At 36.0% G+C, this 19,026-nt stretch overlaps 1 protein-coding gene across 12 annotated transcripts in view; it reads right to left on the bottom strand.

The window, feature by feature from the left end:
• ZPBP (zona pellucida binding protein) overlaps positions 1-19,026 on the bottom strand; it is a 157,042-nt gene that overhangs the window by 131,541 nt on the left and 6,475 nt on the right. For all 12 annotated transcript variants that reach the window (XM_009442784.5, XM_054687524.2, XM_009442775.5 and 9 more), the window contains exon 3: positions 12,937-13,062. In XM_009442784.5, coding sequence (XP_009441059.2) covers positions 12,937-13,062 — 126 coding nt within the window. The remainder of the gene's footprint in view (positions 1-12,936; positions 13,063-19,026) is intronic.

The following is a 19,026-nucleotide window of genomic DNA, read 5'->3' on the forward strand; positions in this document are numbered from 1 at the left end:
AATGCCTCACAGTCTTTTATAAAATTGGCTGGTGCTTTTATCTGCACCCTGGAGCACCTCTGAGATTTTTATATTGGTTGCCTTTCTTTTACCATCCTTCAGCCTTTGCAGAACTGCTTCTCAGCACCTTTGTAGGTGCTAAAGCTCGACTGCATCATCTGGCTCTTAGTGGGGGTCCTCTGGTCCTCTTAAGAGGCATAAGCATAACTTGGGCACGGCCAGATCTGAGACGGCCTGCCTGACTTTTTGAGCCTTTCACTTTAATTTCCCTGAGCTCTGATTTCTCCTTCTCATGTGAGATTGAGAGCCTGTATTCCTTTTAACTTAACTCCTTAGGGGCAGTTAGCCTGGTAAATGGGTAGATTGGAATGTAGGGAGGAGGAGTCTCTATTCCCTACTGTGGTTCTTGCAAAACTGGTTTTTCTGCCTTTCCAGAGACTTTTTTTTTGTCTCAGCTTCTGGGGCAGCTGATTTTTACTTTCACTATTGGCTTGGCGGTGCTACAAGCCTCTGTGACTTTCCCTTTAACTCTGTAGCTGCCAGCTCAGCTGGTTTCTCTTGGCGTGAGCTGCAAGCATTTTACAATAAACTGCTAGGCAGGGCTGCATTCATTTAGTCATGAGTCAATACAAAGACTAGGTCTGAATGCCTTGGATGTCCTCCAACCCTAGTCACCACCTTAAAACACATGACCAATTTCTCTATAGTGCCTTCGGCCAGTCGTCTAACACAAAGAGGGCTATTCTAATTCACAGTATGTCCTCAACTTTTGAACATCCAGTTTTATCCCATAATCACCTCTAAATCTTTTTTTTTTAATTCTTTATCATGCACTCCAAAGGGGTTGGTTTTGACACTTTCCCTCCTATTTCCTCCCTTGCAACGCACTTTCACTCTCACTTTCACTCTCAGATCCACCAGACCGGGTCCTATTACAGAAGTTTCGGACACTGCTCAGCCAGGAACGTGCCTTCCCCTGTCACAGCCTGCTGCGGCTACGAAGCTGGTCCTATCAGCCTTATGCAACGTCCTCAGTCTGATTTCCCCAACACTCGCCTTGGAGCACACAGACCATGCTAGGGATCTATGCCTCCCCACGTCACTCCCTGCATTGGACTCTCCCAAGACCATTTCTTTCATGCCATTTCACACACCTCCCTTGCCCCAGGACTCCTAATTGGACAAAACAAGCCTCTCTCATGTCCCAGGTGAGCCTAGTTAGGCTCCCACATTCACACACATACACACAACACTCCTACCCCAGGACTCCTCATCAGACTAAACGAGTGTCTCTCATGTCCTGGGTAGGTTCGCACACACCCACCCACTCCCATTTCCTGTCTCCAGATCCAGTGAACCACTTTCACTTTGTTAGTGGGGACACAAGGTTCATCCAAATTGGCAGGCCACTCCTGCCGCCCCCAGCCACTCTGGGTTGGATTAGTGGTTGGTACCCTGGAGGTGATCAAACTCCCCTTCATCCCTATGGGAAGGGCTTTCCTGTCTTGGGCCCTTACTCCTTACTTCAGTTCCTGAAGTGCTGGTATTGTCCTACAGCCCCATACCCGGTTCTGCTGCACTGCCAGGCAGGGTGCCGGGACGCAGGAGAGCCAGTTTTCATCTGGGTGAAGCTCTCCCGTGGTGCGCCTTGGATGCTGGGTCTCACCCAGCCCTGGGGCTCTAGTCCCACAGGCAAAGGAAACAGTAAATCTGTCATCTTCGACCACGGACAAGCCCCCAGAAATGTAGTGGAATTGATAAGGAATCAGAGAGACTGATGGGGTTCAGGAGGATATTTATTATTTAGGTGCACCAGCCCAGTCGGATTAACATCCAAAGGACTGAGCCGTGAACAAAGAGTCAAGTTACCTTTTAAGCATTTTGTGGGGTGGGGGAGATCTGTGCAGGGGGAAGCATATTACAGAAGTGAGAAACAAAGACAGCTATTCAATTAATTGAGACATGCATTATATTGTTTTTTACTTTTCAAGGAAAAACATGTTTTACGACTTGAGTTTATCTGTCTAGTGACCTTGAAGCTGCACAGCTAGAAAAACACGGTCTTCACAATGCCTGGGAAAGGGGGAGAGATAAGGCTCACTAGCCACAGAAAAACAGGCAGTTAATTCTAAAGGACTCCAGCTCTTTCTTTTTCTCAGGGGGAACTGGGTTTTCTTACATACAACTAAGTTTCTGATTACAAATTTTTTAATTTCTTTTAATTCCTGTTCCAATATCACTAAAACAGGCACTGAAAAGACTTTTTAAAAATCCAAAATCACCAATGCCACCCCTACCCCACCACCAACCCCATGCCCCACAGTGGTGGCCTGGTGCAAATAGTGTCTCTGGATACTGGGGGAGGGAGAACACAGCAATTGTGAGGTATTGAGCTCAGAGCTGTCCTGTTAGAGCAGAAAGGGAAAGCAGACCAAATTCAGCTGATACCTGCCCATGGAGTGAGCATTTAAACCAGCCCAAACCAGAAGAGAATCATCGATCCCAGCAATATGAACTTGAGTGCCTGCAAACCTTGCCACCAAGGTCTACAGCACTCTGTTTACTCTCCAAGTAAACTTGAAAGGCAATCTAGGCCATAGGGCTGCAAAACATAGGTGAGTCCTAGTGCTGAACTAGGCCCAAAGACAGTGAACTGAGGGGGCACACAGCTGGTGAACTGAGACACTAGCTGGGGAAGCCAAGGGAGGGCTGGCATCACTCCTCCTCTAACCATAGGCTCCACAGTTTGCAGCTCCAAAAGGCACCCCTTCTTTCCACCTGAGGAGAGGAAAGGAAAGAGTGGGGAGGACGCTGTCTTGCATCTAAGATACCAGCCCAAGCACAGTAGGATAGAGCACTGGTCAGAGTTGTGATGTCCCCATTCCAGGCCCTAGTTCCAAGAGGGCATTTCTAGACATACCCTGGGCCAGAAGGGAACCTGCTGCCTTAAAAAAAAAGACCCAGTCCTGGCAGCATTCATCATCTGCTAACTGAAGAGCCCTTGGGCCCTGAATAACCAGTAGCGATGCCCAGGTACAACATCAAGGGCCTTGGGTGGGCCTCTGAGACTTGCTCACTTCAGGTGAGACTCAGCACATGACCAGCTGTGGTGGCTATGGGGAAAAACTCCTTCTGCTTGAGAAATGCAGAAGGAAAACTAAAGAGTACTTTGTCTTACACCTTAACTACCAGCATGGACACAGAGGGGGAGAGCAACAAGTGGACTCTCAGGATCTCCAGTGAACAGGGCTTGATGTTTGGATGGCATTTCTGAACTTGCCCTGGGGCTAGACAACAGTCCACTGCCCTGAAGGGTAAGTCCCAGGCCAGGAAGCATGGGCCTTAAGGGAACATTGGTGGTAGTTGGCAATAATCCCACTGGCCTGGGGTGGTGGTGGCTATCAGGTGAGGTTCCTATCCCTTTGGAAAGAGTAGCAGGGTAGAATGGGAAGGAGTGTGTCTTTTGCTTTGAGTGCCAGCTCAGCTGCAATATAACAGAACACCAGGCAGACTTCTAAGGTTTTTTACTCTAGTCCCTGAATCCCAGACAGCACTTCTGAAACCACCCAGGGATTGGGGGACCTTGCAGCACTGAAGGGAAGGACAAAGGCCTGGCTGGCTTTACTTCCTGCTGATTGGAGAGCCCCAGGGCCTTGAGCAAACACAGGCTGGAGCCATGGAGTGGTTACAGCAGGCCTGGCTTCAGGTCTGACCCAGTGTAGTCACAGTAGTGGTAGCCACAGGGATGCTATTGTCACTCAACCTCCAACTTTAGGTGGCTCAAAACAGAGACAGAGACTCTGTATGTTTTGGGAGAAAGTAAGGGAAGAAAACAAGAATCCCTGCCTGGTAATCCAGAGAATTTTCCTGGATCTGGTACAAGACCATCAAGGTAATACCTCTGTGAATCTGCAAGAACCAAAGCATTACTGAGCTTGAGGTGTCTCCTAAAACAGATACAATTTAGATAATAACATCCAAGTACTTTCAAATATCTGAAAAGCCTTTCCAAGAAGAATGGAGCCTCCTAAAACAGATACAACTTAGATCACAACACCCAAGGGATTTCAAATATCGGAAAAGCCTTTCCAAGAAGAATGGCTACAAATAAGCGCAGACAGTGAAGACTACAATGAATACTTAGCTCTTCAATGGCCAGACACCAAAGAACATCTACTAGTATCAACACTATTCAGGAAAACATGACCTCAACAAATAAACTAAATACCAGGGACCAATCCTGGAAAAACAGAGATATGTGACCTTTTAGAAAGGCAATTTAAAATAGCTATGTTGAAGAAACTCAAAGAAATTCAAGATAGTACAGAGAAGGAATTCATAATTAGATATATTTAACAAAGAAATTGAAATAAAAAGAATCAAGCAGAAATCCTGGAGCTGAAAATGCAATGGCATGCTGAAGAATGCATCGGAGTCCTTTAACAGCAGAATGAATCAAGCAGAAGAAAGAATTAGTGAGCTTGAAAACACACTACTTAAAAATACATGAAGGAGACAAAAGAAAAAGGAGTAAAAAACAGTGAAGCATTCCAGAAGATCTAGAAAATAGCCTTAAAACAGCAAATCTAACAGTTAATTGGCCTTAATGAGGAGACAGAGGAAAAGATAAGGGTAGAAAGTTTATTCAAAAGGATAATAACAGAGAATTTCCCAAACCTAGACAAAGTCATAATATCCGAGTACAAGAAGGTTACAGAACACCAAGCAGATTTAACCCAATGTAGACTACTTCAAGGCATTTAATAATCAAACTCCCTAGGTAAAGGTTAAAGAATGGATCCAAAAAGCAGAAAGAAAAAACAAATAACATACAATGGAGTTCCAATACATCTGGCAGCAGACTTTTCAGTGGAAACCTTACAGGCCAGGAGAGAGTGGCATGACATATTTAAAGTGCTGTAGGAAAAATAAAATTTATCCTAGAATAGTATATCTGGCAAAAATATCCTTCAAACATGAAGGAGAAATAGACTTTCCCAGACACACAAAAGCTGAGGGATTTCACCAATACCTCAACTTTCATACAAGAAATGCTAAAGGGAGTACTTCAGTTAGGAAGAAAAGAAAATTAATGAGTAATAAATAATCACCCGAAGGTACAAAACTCACAGGTAATAGTACACAGAAAAACACAGAATATGATAACACTGTAACTGTGATGTGTAAACTAGTCTTTGATGAACCAATCAAAAATAGTAACTACGGCAACGTTTCAAGACATAGTCAATACAATAAGATATAAATAGAAAAAACAGAAGTTAAAAAGCAGGGGGATTAAATTAAGGCATAGAGTTTTTATTAGTTTTCTTTTTGTTTGTTTATGCAAACAATGTTAAGTTTTTATCAGGTAAAAATATTGGATTATAAGATAGCAATTGCAAGCCTCATGGTAACCTAAAACCAAAAAGCATACAATGGATACACAAAAAATAAAAAGCAAGAAGCTAAATCATATCACCAGAGAAAATCGCCTTCACTACTGGAAGACAGAAAGGAGAGAAAGAAGGAAGAGAAAACCAGAAAACAAATAACAAAATGGCAGGAGGAAGTCCTTACATATAAATAATAACATTAAGTGTAAATTGACTAAATTCTCTAATAAAAAATAGACTGAGTAGATGAAAAAACAAGACCCTCTGATGTACTGCCTATAAGAAACACACTTCACCTATAAAGATACACATAGGCTGAAAATAAAGGGATATAAAAAGATACTTCATGCCAATGGAGAGCAAAAAAGAGTGGCAATTGCTATACTTACATCAGACAAAATAGGTTGCAAGACAAAAACTATCAGAGAAAAAAAATGGTCACTATATAATAATAAAGGGGTCAATTCAGCAAGAGAATACGACAATTATAAATATGTATACACCCAACATGGGAGCACTCAGATATATAAAGAAAATATTATTAGAGCTAAAGAGAGAGAGAGGCCTCAATACAATAATAGTGGGAGACTTCAACACCCCACTTTCAGCATTAGACGGATCCTCCAGACAGAAAGATCAACAAGGAAACATCAGACTTAATCTATACTACAGACCAAATGCATCTAGTAGACATTTATAGACCATTTCATCTAAGAGCTGCAGAATACACATTATTTTCCTCAGTACAGAGATCATTCTCAAGGATAGACCATATATTAGGTCACAAAACAAGCCTTAAAACACTTTTTAAAAACTGAAATAATATTAAGCATCTTCTCTGACCACAATGGAATAAAACTAGAAATAAATAATAAGAGGAATTTTAGAAACTATACAAATACATAGAAATTAAACAATATGCTCCTGAATGACCAGTGGGGTCATTAAAGAAATTAAGGATGAAATTGAAAATTTTCATGAAATAAATGTTAATGGAAACACAACATACCAAAACCTATGGGATACAGCAAAATCAGTACTAAGAGAGGTAATTTTATAGCTATTTAAGTGCCTACATTGAAAAAAGGGGAAAAACTTCAAATAATCTAACATTGCATCTTGCAGAACTAGAAAAGCAAGAGCAAACCAAACCCAAAATTAGTAGAAGAAATAATAAAGATCAGAGGAGAAATAAATGAATTTGAAGTGATAAAAAATACAAAAGATCAATAAAACAAAAAGTTGGTTTTTTGAAGAGTTAAACAAAATTGACAAACCTTTAGCCAGACTAGGAAAGAGAGAAGATCCAAATAAAGTCAGAAATGAAAAAGGAGACATTATGACTGATACTGCAGAAACTCAAAGGATCATTAGTGATTACTATGAGCAACTATATGCCAATACATTGGAAAATCCAGAAGAAATGGACAAATTCCTAGATACATACAACCTACCAAGATTGAATCAGGAAGAAATTCAAAAGCTGAACAGACCAATAATAAGTAACAAGATCGAAGCCTTAATACAAACTCTCCAAGTAAAGAAAAGCCCAGGACTCAATGGCTTTGCTGCTGAATTAAACGAAACATTTGAAGAAGAAATAATACCAATCCTACTCAAACAATTCTGAAAAATAGAAGAAGAGGGAATATTTCCAAACTTATTTTACAAGGCCAGTATTACCCTTATACCAAAACCCGACAAAAACACATCATAAAAAGAAAACTACAAGTCAATATCTCTGATGAATATTGATGCAAAAATCCTCAACAAAACACTAGCAAACTGAATTCAACAAAAGGTTAGAAAGATCATTTATCATTACCAAGTGGGACTTATTCCTGGGATGCAAGGATGGTTCCAATATACCAAATCAATCAGCGTGATATATCATGTTAACAGAATGAAGGATAAAAACATGAACGATCATGTTTTGATTAAACTTCAAAATTGATGCTGAAAAAGCATTTGATAAAATTCAACATCCCTTCATGATAAGAACCCAAAAAAAACTGAGTATAGAAGGAACACACCTCAAAATAATAAAAGCCTTATACAACAGACCACAGCCAGTATCATACTGAATGGAGAAAAACTGAAAGCCTTTCCTCTAAGATCTGGAACACAACAAGGATACCCACTCACCGCTGTTACTCAACATAGTGCTGGAAGTCCTGGCTAGAGCAATCAGACAAGATAGATACAAAGGCATCCAAATTGGAAAGAAAGAAGTCAAATTATCCGTGTTTGCTGGTGATATGATCTTATATTTGGAAAAACCTAAAGACTTCAAGAAAAAACTATTATAACCAATAAGCAGGTAAAATTTCAGGATCAACATACAAAAATCAGTAGCATTTCTATATACCAACAGTGAACAATGTAAAAAGAAATAAAAAAGTAATCCCATTTACAACAGCCATACATAAAATTAAACATCTAGGAATTAACCAAAAAAGTGAAAGATCTCTATAATGAAAACTATAAAACACCTGATGAAGGAAACTGAAGAGGACATCAAAAGATGAAAAAAAAATTCCGTGTTCATGAATTGAAAGAATCAATATTATTATAATGTCCAAACTATACAAAGCAATCTGGAGATTCAATGCAATCCCTATCAAAATGCCAACAACATTCTTCACAGAAATAGAAAAAACAACCCTAAAAATTATATGGAACCACAGAAGACCCAGGAATAGCCAAAGCTATCCTGAGCAAAAAGAGCAAAACTGGAGGAATCACATTATCTGACTTCAAATTATACTATAGAGCTATACTAACCAAAACAACATGGTACTAGCATAAAAACAGACACATAGACCAATGAAATAGAATGGAGAACCCAGAAACAAATCCACACATCTACGGTGAATTCATTTTTTGACAAAGGTGCCAAGGACATACTCTGGAGAAGAGACAGTCTCTTCAATAAGTGGTTCTGGGAAAACTGGATATCCATATGCAGAAGAATGAAACCAGATCCCTATCTCTTGCCATATACAAAGATCAAATCAAAATAGATTAAAGAGTTAAATCTAATACCTCAAACTCTGAAACTATTATAAACATTGGGGAAAATCTCCAGGACACTGGTCTGGGAAAAGACTTCTTGAGCAATAACCCACAAGCACAGGCAACCAAAGAAAATACAGACAAATGGGATTGCATCAAGTTAAAAAGGTTTTGCATAGCAAAGGATACAATCAATGAAGTGAAGAGACAATCCACAAAATGGGAGAAAATATATGCAAACTACCCCCTTTGACAAGGATTAATAACCAGAATATACAAGCAGTTCAAACAACTATAGGAAAAAAACCTAATAATCTGATAAAGAAAATTGGCAAAAGATGTGAATAGACATTTCTCAAGAAGACATTCAAATGGCAAACAGGCCTATGAAATGGTGCTCAACATCACTAATCGTCAGAGAAATGCAAATCAAAACTACAAGAGGTATCATCTCACCAGTTAAAATGGCTTATATCCAAAACACAGGAAATAACAAGTGCTGGTGAGGATGTGGACAAAGGGGAACCCTTGTACACTGTTGGTGGGAATGTAAACTAGTACAACCATTATGGTGAACAGTTTGGAGGCTTCTCAAAAAACTAAAAACAGAGCTAACATATGATCCAGCAATCTCCCTTCTTGGTACATACCCACAAGAAAGGAAATCAATATATTGAAGAGGTATCTGCATTCCTGTGTGTTGCAGCACTGCTTACAATAGCTAAGATTTAGAAGCAAACTACATGTCCATCAGCAGATGAATGGATAAAGAATATGTGGTACATATACACAATGGAGTACTGTTCAGCCATAAAAAGGAATGAGATCCAGACATTTGCAACAACATGGCTGGAACTGGAGATCATTATGTTAAGTGAAATAAGCAGTCATAAGAAGACAAACATTGCATGTTCTCACTTGTCTGTAGGATCTAAAAATCAAATCAATTGAACTCATGGACATAGAGAGTAGAAGGATGGTTACCAGAGGCTGGGAAGTGTAGTGGGGAGTTTTGGGGGGAAGTGGGGATGATTAATGGGTACCAAAAAAATAGAAAAAATGAATAAGACCTACTATTTGATAGCATAACAGGATGACTATAGTCAATAATAACTTAATTGCATATATTAAAATAACTTAAAGAATGTAATTGGAATATTTGTAACCTAAGGAATAAATGCTTTAGGGGATGGATACCCCATTCTCCATGATGTGCTTATTTCACATTGACTGCCTGTATCAAAACATCTTATCCACCCCATACACATATACACCTACTATGTACCTAAATTTTAAAAAAAAAAATAATATTCTTAAGAAAAAATTTTAACAGACTTAAGTGTAAGACCTAAAACAATAAAAATACTAAAAGAAAATCTAGGAAACACCACTCTGAACATAGGCACTGGCAAAGCTTTCATGAACAAGACTCCAAAAGCAATTGCAAGACAAACAAAAACAGATAAGTGGAAACTAATTAAACTAAGGAGCTCTGCATAGTAAAAGAAACTATCAACAGAGTAAACAAACAACCTACAGAATGGGAGAAAATGTTTGCAAACTATGCCTCCCATGAAGTCTAATAACCAGAATCTATAAGGAACTTAACAAAACAAACAAAAATCAAGCAACTCCACTAAAAAATTGGCAAAAGACATGAATAGACACTTCTCAAAAGAAGTGAAACATGTGGACAACAAGCATAGAAAAGATACTCAACATCACTAGTAAGAGAGAACAAAAAAAAAGAGAGAGAAGACACAACCAACATCAGGAGTGAATGAGGACACATCCCTATAGATTCTGAAAACCAGAAATCTGTTATCTATAAAGAGATAACACAAAATATTACAAACTACTTTATGCATATAAATACAACACATTTAAAAATCCAATGTTGGACAAATTCCTTGAAAGATACAATCTACCAAAATTCATAAAATGGTGTGTTCCTACCTCATTGAGATTATATCTATGAACTCTGATAAAAGACTTCAGATATAATGACTTTAGGAAAGTACCTTATTCTCTTAATGCTTTTGTTTTCCCATTTATAAAATGGAGAAAGTGGCTGTAATTACTGCAAAAGGTCATTGTTAAAATTAATATGTGTAAATTGTTAGAATAATATCTGACACAGTAATCTTATGTATTTATTATTTTTATAAAATTCACTGTGCTAAGTAAAATAAGGCAGAAACTGAAATATGTGGAATCTAAAAAAGTCACACTAATACTCATACAAAAGTCACATTCACACTCCACCCTACCACAAATATAGGGTAGAATGGTGGTTACCAGGGACTGGGGGGTTGGAGACATGTGGTTCTTGGTCCAAGAGTATAAAATTTCAGTTATAAGATGAATAAGTTCAGGAGACCTAATGTATAGAATGGTAAATACAGTTAACAATAATGTATTGTATACTTGAAATTTTATGAGAGTAAATCTCAAATGTTCTCACTACACACACACAAAATGGCAACTATGTAAGGTAAATGATATGTTAATAGCTTGATGTAGGAAAGCTGAACACATGTGTGAGTACTTATACATGTTTGTGTGAATATTTAGAAAAGCAGGAAAAGTCCCCACACCAAAAAGAGTTAATTCATCAGAACAGTATTAGGGTCAGAGTGGGAGGTACAGAACTTGTTGCAATAAATGCAATTATCTTTGTAAATAAACAATACTAAATTTTCAAGAAACAGAGAAAAAGAGAGACACCAAATCTAAGACTTGCTCCCTATGTTTCATAACACATCTAAACAACTTAAGTATTTTCTCCAAAGGAATGTACAAGTAATCACAGAATTACATGATTTATTTGGCTCAAATCAAGGGAAACTATCTTTGAGATATCCATAAAATGATAAGTACAGTGTAGTTTAAACTACAGTCCAAAAAGCTTCTCTGTTCTTCAAACTTTAAGAAATTAGACCTCTTCCAGTCCTTTCTGAAATAAAAAGTATACTGTTCTTAATAAGTTTTACAACTGGTAGACAGTGACCTATGATAAAATACTGTATTGAAAACCATAATATAATCATAAAGTTAAAATACCAGAATTCCCTGAGAACAGTTTTTATAAAGATAAAAACCAATGTAGTAACAGGATTATATCTTTACCTGGAAATAACTACATTTATGAATACCTACTTTTCTATTATAAGAGTGAGTAAAATAAATATTGCTCCTACTTAAAGGATAAATTGAATTTCATACTATATTTTGCAATATAAACTGCAAGACCTGGCATCGCACCTCGGAGAAGAAAAAATTTCAAATTTCAATTTCCAAATCAAATGAGCAACAAATGACAATAAAAAAATTCATTGCTTAAATGTTTCTATTTTTCAACTTGCAGAGTTTCAATATAAAATGTAAAACATATTTAAAACACATGTTTCTATTACATTATGTGCTACTATTAGAGAGTGATAAAAATAAAATTTGATTGTATTTCCACTATTGGGTGCTTTTACGCCTGGATCACTTCTCTGATTATATAAGCTGCAAAACCTATCAGAACTTCTGTTGTTGAGCCCTGCTGATCCTATGAACAAATTGCACAATCATTCCTACTTTGCTAGTGTAGTGAGGCAGAGGTTATGTCTGATCTTTATATCCCCCATAAAACCTAGCACAGCGGCAACCACCAAGTAGTCATTCACTAAATGAATGATGAATAATTTGTCCTAAGAAAAACACAGACTGACCCAAAGAGGAGATTAACTCTTTAAAATTACCTATTTTAGTATCAACATAAATACCACAGAAACATACAGCTGAGATCTCTTAGCTATATAAATATGAATTAAAACATATTTAAAAATTAGTATTTCCTATGTTTCTTTAGCAAGTCTTTGTATAAATATATTGCTCTCCTTCATCCAAGAAAATAAAATAAGCCTGTAAGTTTCTATCCACAGGCACGATCTCAAAATAGCAGTAAGATTTTTAAAAAGAAAGAAAAGAAAACATGGTAAATAGAGCAATAAAGGAAAACTTTCTCTGAGGGTATGCAAAAATTACTGAACAGATCTTCAAAATGAAAATTCATTAATCTATATTTTTTGCAAGGCAAGAAACAAAGCCAGCTAAGTTAACTGTAGTTTTTTAAAACCACAGTGTTAAAAATCAGCTTTTATCCAATCAGAAAATTAGAATAAAAGTAAAAAGTAAAATCTGTATTTCAGGATTAAAAAACAAGAAGTTGACTAGAGGAAATACTGATCAAATCAGTCATACAAACAGTATTTTTTAAGTGAAAAAAAGTACCTTTGGGGGATTATAGATGCTTTGAGAACCCCCCAAACAGTTCATTCTTAGAGTATGTCCCTGTATCAAAATAAAATATGTAAAAATGGGAACACTATCTACATTGTTAGCTCTAACTCCAAAAGGAAATCACGAGAAAAAGAATTGAGGAAATAACATAAATATGTATGAGATACAAACATTCTTTTTGTGTTGCACACAATTCAGATACATTTATTTAATTACAATAATTGAAACAAAATCCTACCTGAAACAACTTTTCCTTTAGGCCCATACCATTGGAATGATGGGTCTATCAGTTCAGCATTTCGCAGTTGTTGCGTTACACATAACACGTGTGGACTCTTTTGATGGAGCATGACATATGCTTTCACTGAAAATACAATATTTAAAATGTTCCAATAGTATTTTATCTTCTTTTCTTTCTCTATAATGTACACTTTTGTAGTTTGGGTTACATGCAATAATAAGAGTACTTTGAATTATTGCTCCTATTACTTGATAAAAACTAAATTTCATTGCATTCTATGTAATTAACATTAAAAATATATTATGTATTTGTATGTATACATGTGTATGCATGTATGTGTGTGTACATGTATCCCCAACCTGAGCATAATGTGTTAGTACTTTTCATTCAGAGCTCATATACACTAACCTGTTTTATTCTCAGAATATTATTTCAATAACAAAGTATTAAGATAATACTATATCTACACTTTATCTGTTTTGTAAAGACACCAAACATGATTAGAGCTTAAAAATTGTTTAGATTAGCAGAATAATGCATTATTCACAATGATGTAGCATGATGTACTGAATAAAAATGATAAAGTGATTAAAAAGTTAGCAAATTTATGCTTTTATTGATTTTAAATATTAAAGCATTTTGTTCCATTTGCTTTGAAATTTAAATCCTGATAAGTAAGCAAAAATTGTATCCTTTAGGAGATACAAAAGGAACCCGGTAAAGATTCCATTGTTTTAAGTTTACTCATAAGTAAACTTTTAGGAAAGGTTGCAACAACCCTTTAGACACTGCATGCCAACTCTTCACTGATACACTGTATACAAAGATTTCTGTGATCGAGTAAAATAAAGAGAATCAAAATTCTCTTTGACTTTTAAGAGACTTCCTCTAAAGTTTTACCATAAAGCATGATGTTTACTGAAAGTACTTTTAGGTACATACCCTTCCACAAGTTAAGAAAGATCCCCTCTGTTCTTGGTTATTTGTTTTTATCATAAACATAAATCAGCACTGAATTTTAAGAAATGTTTTTTCTATATTGATTGAGGTGATTTTTTTCTTTTTGAATACTTTAATGAAATGCTTGCATTAATAGATTGCCTAACTTCTTTAATAAATGCTTACCCCATAAATTTTCACTCCTCAGCATGATTTACTGGCCCTACTCTCCATGATCTTTTGCATATATCTCACTATACCTCTTTTCACACCCTCTGCCCTAACCATGCCATAGCAGCACACAGCATCATTCTTTTGTGATTTTATTGATATAAATTCCTCCTCATCTTTGGAGACTCGGCATAAGTATATCCTTTGTGCTTTGGCTTGACAGTACTTCATACCATGACTGTACCCTTCCTCTCGCCCCCACTAACCCCTGTACCTATTTCACAGCAAATATAAATGAATCCAGAAGAGTTTCCCAATGCAAGATCAACATACAAAAACAAATAATATTCCTCTACATCAACAATAATGCATTAAACCATTTTATAGGAAAGAAGATAATATTTAGAGTACAATAAACAAAAGTCACTCTATCATCAAGTAAGACCTCTGTGGGAAACATCTTCAGGCTCTAACAAAAGACATAAAATTAGAACAAAATGCCATAATCATGATTGCATACACATAACTTTAAAGATGTCAATTTATTCCCAAATTTATTTATCAACACATAAGCAAAATCCCAGAAGAAATTATTTAAGAAGCTCTTCAATACTGATTCTAAAATCCATTTGGAAGATTAAAGCTTCATAAATATCTGAAAGAATTCTATAACAGAAAAGCAAAGAGGAGGGACTAGCAATAAGAGTTACTGAGATATATTAACATTTACACTAAATAAAAAAAGAGAGGTCTGGTGTAGGAACAAATAATGGGTCGAGGGAAAAAATCAAATTGGCATAAATAACTGATATGTATGTGGTAGAATAGGTACCTAAAATCGCTGGAGAAAATATAGATTATCAATAAATTATAGTTAAAAGTTATCTCAAAATATATGCAAATGTAAACTTAGATTTATACCTCTTACCGTATATAAAAATAAATTCCAGGTACACTGAATAACTGAAGGCAAGTAATTATTTAAAGAAAATAATACCTTTATGTCTGAACCAGTTATAGAAAATTATCTTAATGCAAAAAGCACAAATATAAAAATACTGAACTCAACTTCTTAAATGGTAACACTTTCTGTTCGATCCTGTATAGCATAGGCAAAGTTAACAAATTTGACTGTAGGGAGAGGATATTTGCAACAAAGTTAATAATGCATTTATAACTGGAATATAAACAATATGAAAAAGAACTCCTTTGAAAACAACAAAGAAAAGAATGGGCAGAGGCAACTTAATCTTCAGCTTACCAAAAATGGAAAAAGTTGGGTAAAATTTTGTGCTGATAAGGATGTGGGAAAATGGGACCCCCCCAAGCACCACTGAAGGAAGTGTGAACTGGTGCAGCCTTTTTGAAGAGCAAAGTTAGTGAGAATGAGAATGCTCAGGTCCTATGATGCTAAAACCTCTTCTCCTGGATAATACAGTCCCAGAAAACTTCTGAACATTTACCAAAAAAAAAAAAAAAAAAAAATACAAAATGGTATTTATTACACACACCAAAAAAAATAGAATAAACTAAAAGTTCAACAAAATGTAAATAAAGGCTCAGTGAATTAATTAATACATGAATTAATGAAAATGGAAAACTAACTGAACTGAAAAGAATATGTAAAAGGTCAACGAGTTAAAAAGAGGGTCACAAATCTGAAAAGTGGCCAACACAGACAGATGCCAAGACCTTACATGACAGAAGAAATGGTGGGCACAAAAAATCATGCAGTCAGTATATTATGGGCCAAAACCAACGAAATATCATATAATAATCTACTCAGTGATATAAGAACTACCTAGTCAATTGGAATGGTAATCTATTTTAAGAATAAATTTAATATTATACAATAAAAGAAAATGAAAGGGAAATTAGTTACCCAGATAACGTTTTATAATTCAGCTTTAAAAGTTGTCATTGGGGAGATCAATACAAATGGCAGAATAAGGAACTCCAAAAATTACCTCCTTCATAAAAGTCATGAGGAAAAATGTAGAAATTATCAGAAAAAACATTTCCAGAACTCAAACTCAAAATTAATCAAATACAGCAATCCAGAAAACATTTATTCAAGAAAAACAACTGGATCTGATTTATGGGTTGATTGTGTCCTCCCTCTCTTATTAATATGTTGAAGTCCTAATCTCCAGTACTTCAGGATATAAACTTATTTAGAAATAGTCTTTACTGAGGAAGTCAGGTTAAAATGAAGTCATCAGGCTGAGTAAAAATCCAATATGACTGATCTCCTTATAAAAAGGGGAAATTTGGAAACACAGACAAATACAGAGGGAAGAGGATACAGAGTGATAGGGAAAAGATGGCAATCTAAAAGCCAAAGACAAATATCTGGAACAGATTCTTTCTTCAAAGTCTTCAGAAGAAACCAACTCTGCCAATACTTTGATTTTTGATTTCTAGCCTCTATAACTGTAAGACAATAATTTCTGTTGTTTAAGCCACCCTGTCTGTGGTTCTTTTGTTCCAGCATCCCTAAGGAACTAATTAAAATCAGTAGGAACAGTGAGCTTGTAGTATTTTAACGTGCCTGATTCCCATGCCTCCTTCTCCAGCTCTGCAATAAGGAGCCATGACAACCAACAGTTTACAATCACAGTGAGAACCAGCAGCCTGGCAGCCAATGGAGGGGGCAGGCATGGTAAGAATGCCTTCAAAGCCTCCCTCCCAGAGTACTATCAGTATGTAAACTGTCAGTCAACATCCTGGAAGACCTCGTATTAAAGGCTGCCCATACTTGACCTGATTTGGACTTTGCCTACTGCAAAAAGCCTTTTCCCCAAAAGAATTCGTTAAAAACAATTAGAGGCCCTCATTTAACTTTGTGACTGCCTGATACACTGAGCAACAATTGGGGAAAACAATAGGTTAACCAAAAACCTTAAGAGGAAAAGCTGGGGAATGTCATGTCCACAGGAACTTTGACTTGTTCTGAACATTCCTGAAAAAGTAGCAGGACACATGCATGCAAAGGACTGTGTACATGCCCAGAACAATCTGTATGCTCAATAAAGATGAAGAGGCCTTAAGTTCTCTCTTTTGGCTGAAATTGAGGTTCTGCACGGCATAAAGTGAATGATAAGGTAGAGTTGCCAACTAACTGAAAGGTACGTCACAACGTGCACAAAGACACCCTCAGCAAAGACTAGGAGACTAACTAGTTCAAGATGTTTAATGAAAACTCTGTCCAATCATTAGCCTAACTAAGCTAATTAAGCAGAGATTTCAGTGGTTATGGGATAAAGAATACATAACTTACACAATTAGTTCAGAAACTCACTGAACAAATACACGATATCAGCAAACAGCAACAACATCACACTCTGGGAAGTAGAAAGAATCTTATTTCCAGTGTTGCTATGTTATATTATTATAAATGTCAAGTTTTCAACTAAAAATATGAGACATGCAGAAACCCAAGAAAATATGGCCATATGCATAAAAAGGTAGCCCACTGAAACAGACTCCAAGGAAGGCCAAATATTGGAGAAAGATCATTAGGTTGAACTTACTGGATAAATATTTTAAGTTAGATATTTTATATATGATCAAAGAAAACCATGTCTAAATGTAATAAAGAATGTATGATATTCCAAGTAGAAGATATCAGTAAAGATACAAAAATTATTTTTAATAAACTGCAGATTAAACAGTACAATAACTGAAATGGGAAATTAACTAGAAGGAATCAATAGCAAACTGAGAAGGCAGAAGAATCTGCAAACTTGAAGACAGGTCAACATGGGATTACCCAGTCTGAGAAAAAGAAAAAAAGAATAAAGATCAATAACTCAGAGACCTGTGAAAAACCATTAAGCATATCAATGTATGCATAATCAGAGTCCTGAAAGAGGGGAGAGAGAGAAAAAGAATTTTTTTAATAATCGCAAAAAATCCCAAATTTGATTGAAAACATGAATCCACGTATCCAAGAATTCAATTAACTCCAATTATGATAAACTTAAAGGAAATCCATAGCCAGACACATCATAATCAAACTGACAAAATCCATAAACAAGGAGATAATCTTGACAGCAGCAAGAGAGAAGCAACTTATCCCACACAAGTAACCTTTGATTAATAGTTTCTCATAAAAAGTCATAATGAAATAGAAAGTCTGAATAGGTCTTAAATGAGTGATTAAACTGGTAATCAAAAAACCTCCCAAAAAGAAAAGTCCAGCACCAAATGAATTCACTGGTGAATTTTACCAAACAATTAACAGAATTAACAACAATCCTTCACAAACTCTTCCAAAAGATAGAAGAGGAGGTCATTACATACCAACTTGTTCTATGAAGCCAAAATCAAAGGCATCACAAGAAATTTACAGACCAATTTTCCTTATGAACATAGCCATAAAAATCCTAAAAACACTAGCAACCAAATCTAGCAACATAAGAAAGGATTATACATCATAATCAACTGGAATTTATCCCAGGAATGCAAAGCAAGTTCAAAATACAAAAATCAATGTGATGCATCATATTAACAAGATAAAGAACAAAAAACACATTATCGTCGCCATACATGGAGAAAAAGCATTTAGCAAAATTCAACCCCTTTCACAATAAAAGAACTCAACAAACTAGGAATTGAGGGGAACTCCCTAAACCTGATAAAGGGCATCTACAAAAAACTCACAGCTAACATCATACTTAAGGGTGAAAACTTATATCAGTTTTACACAACATCAGTATGAAAATATCAATTGTGTTTCTTTATGCTAGCAATGAACAATCCAAAAACTAACTAAATAAAACCATTCATTTACAATAGCATTGAAAGTAATAAAATATTTAGGAGTAAATTTAACAGAAGAAATGTAACACTTGCATACTGAAAACTATAAAATATAATTGAGGGAAATTAAAGATCTAAATAAATTGAAATAATGGAAAGACCCCCCCAAGTTCATAGATTGGAAGACTTAATATTGTTAAGGTGACAATACTC

Source organism: Pan troglodytes, chromosome 6 (assembly GCF_028858775.2).
Source record: "Pan troglodytes isolate AG18354 chromosome 6, NHGRI_mPanTro3-v2.0_pri, whole genome shotgun sequence".
NCBI lineage: Eukaryota > Metazoa > Chordata > Mammalia > Primates > Hominidae > Pan > Pan troglodytes.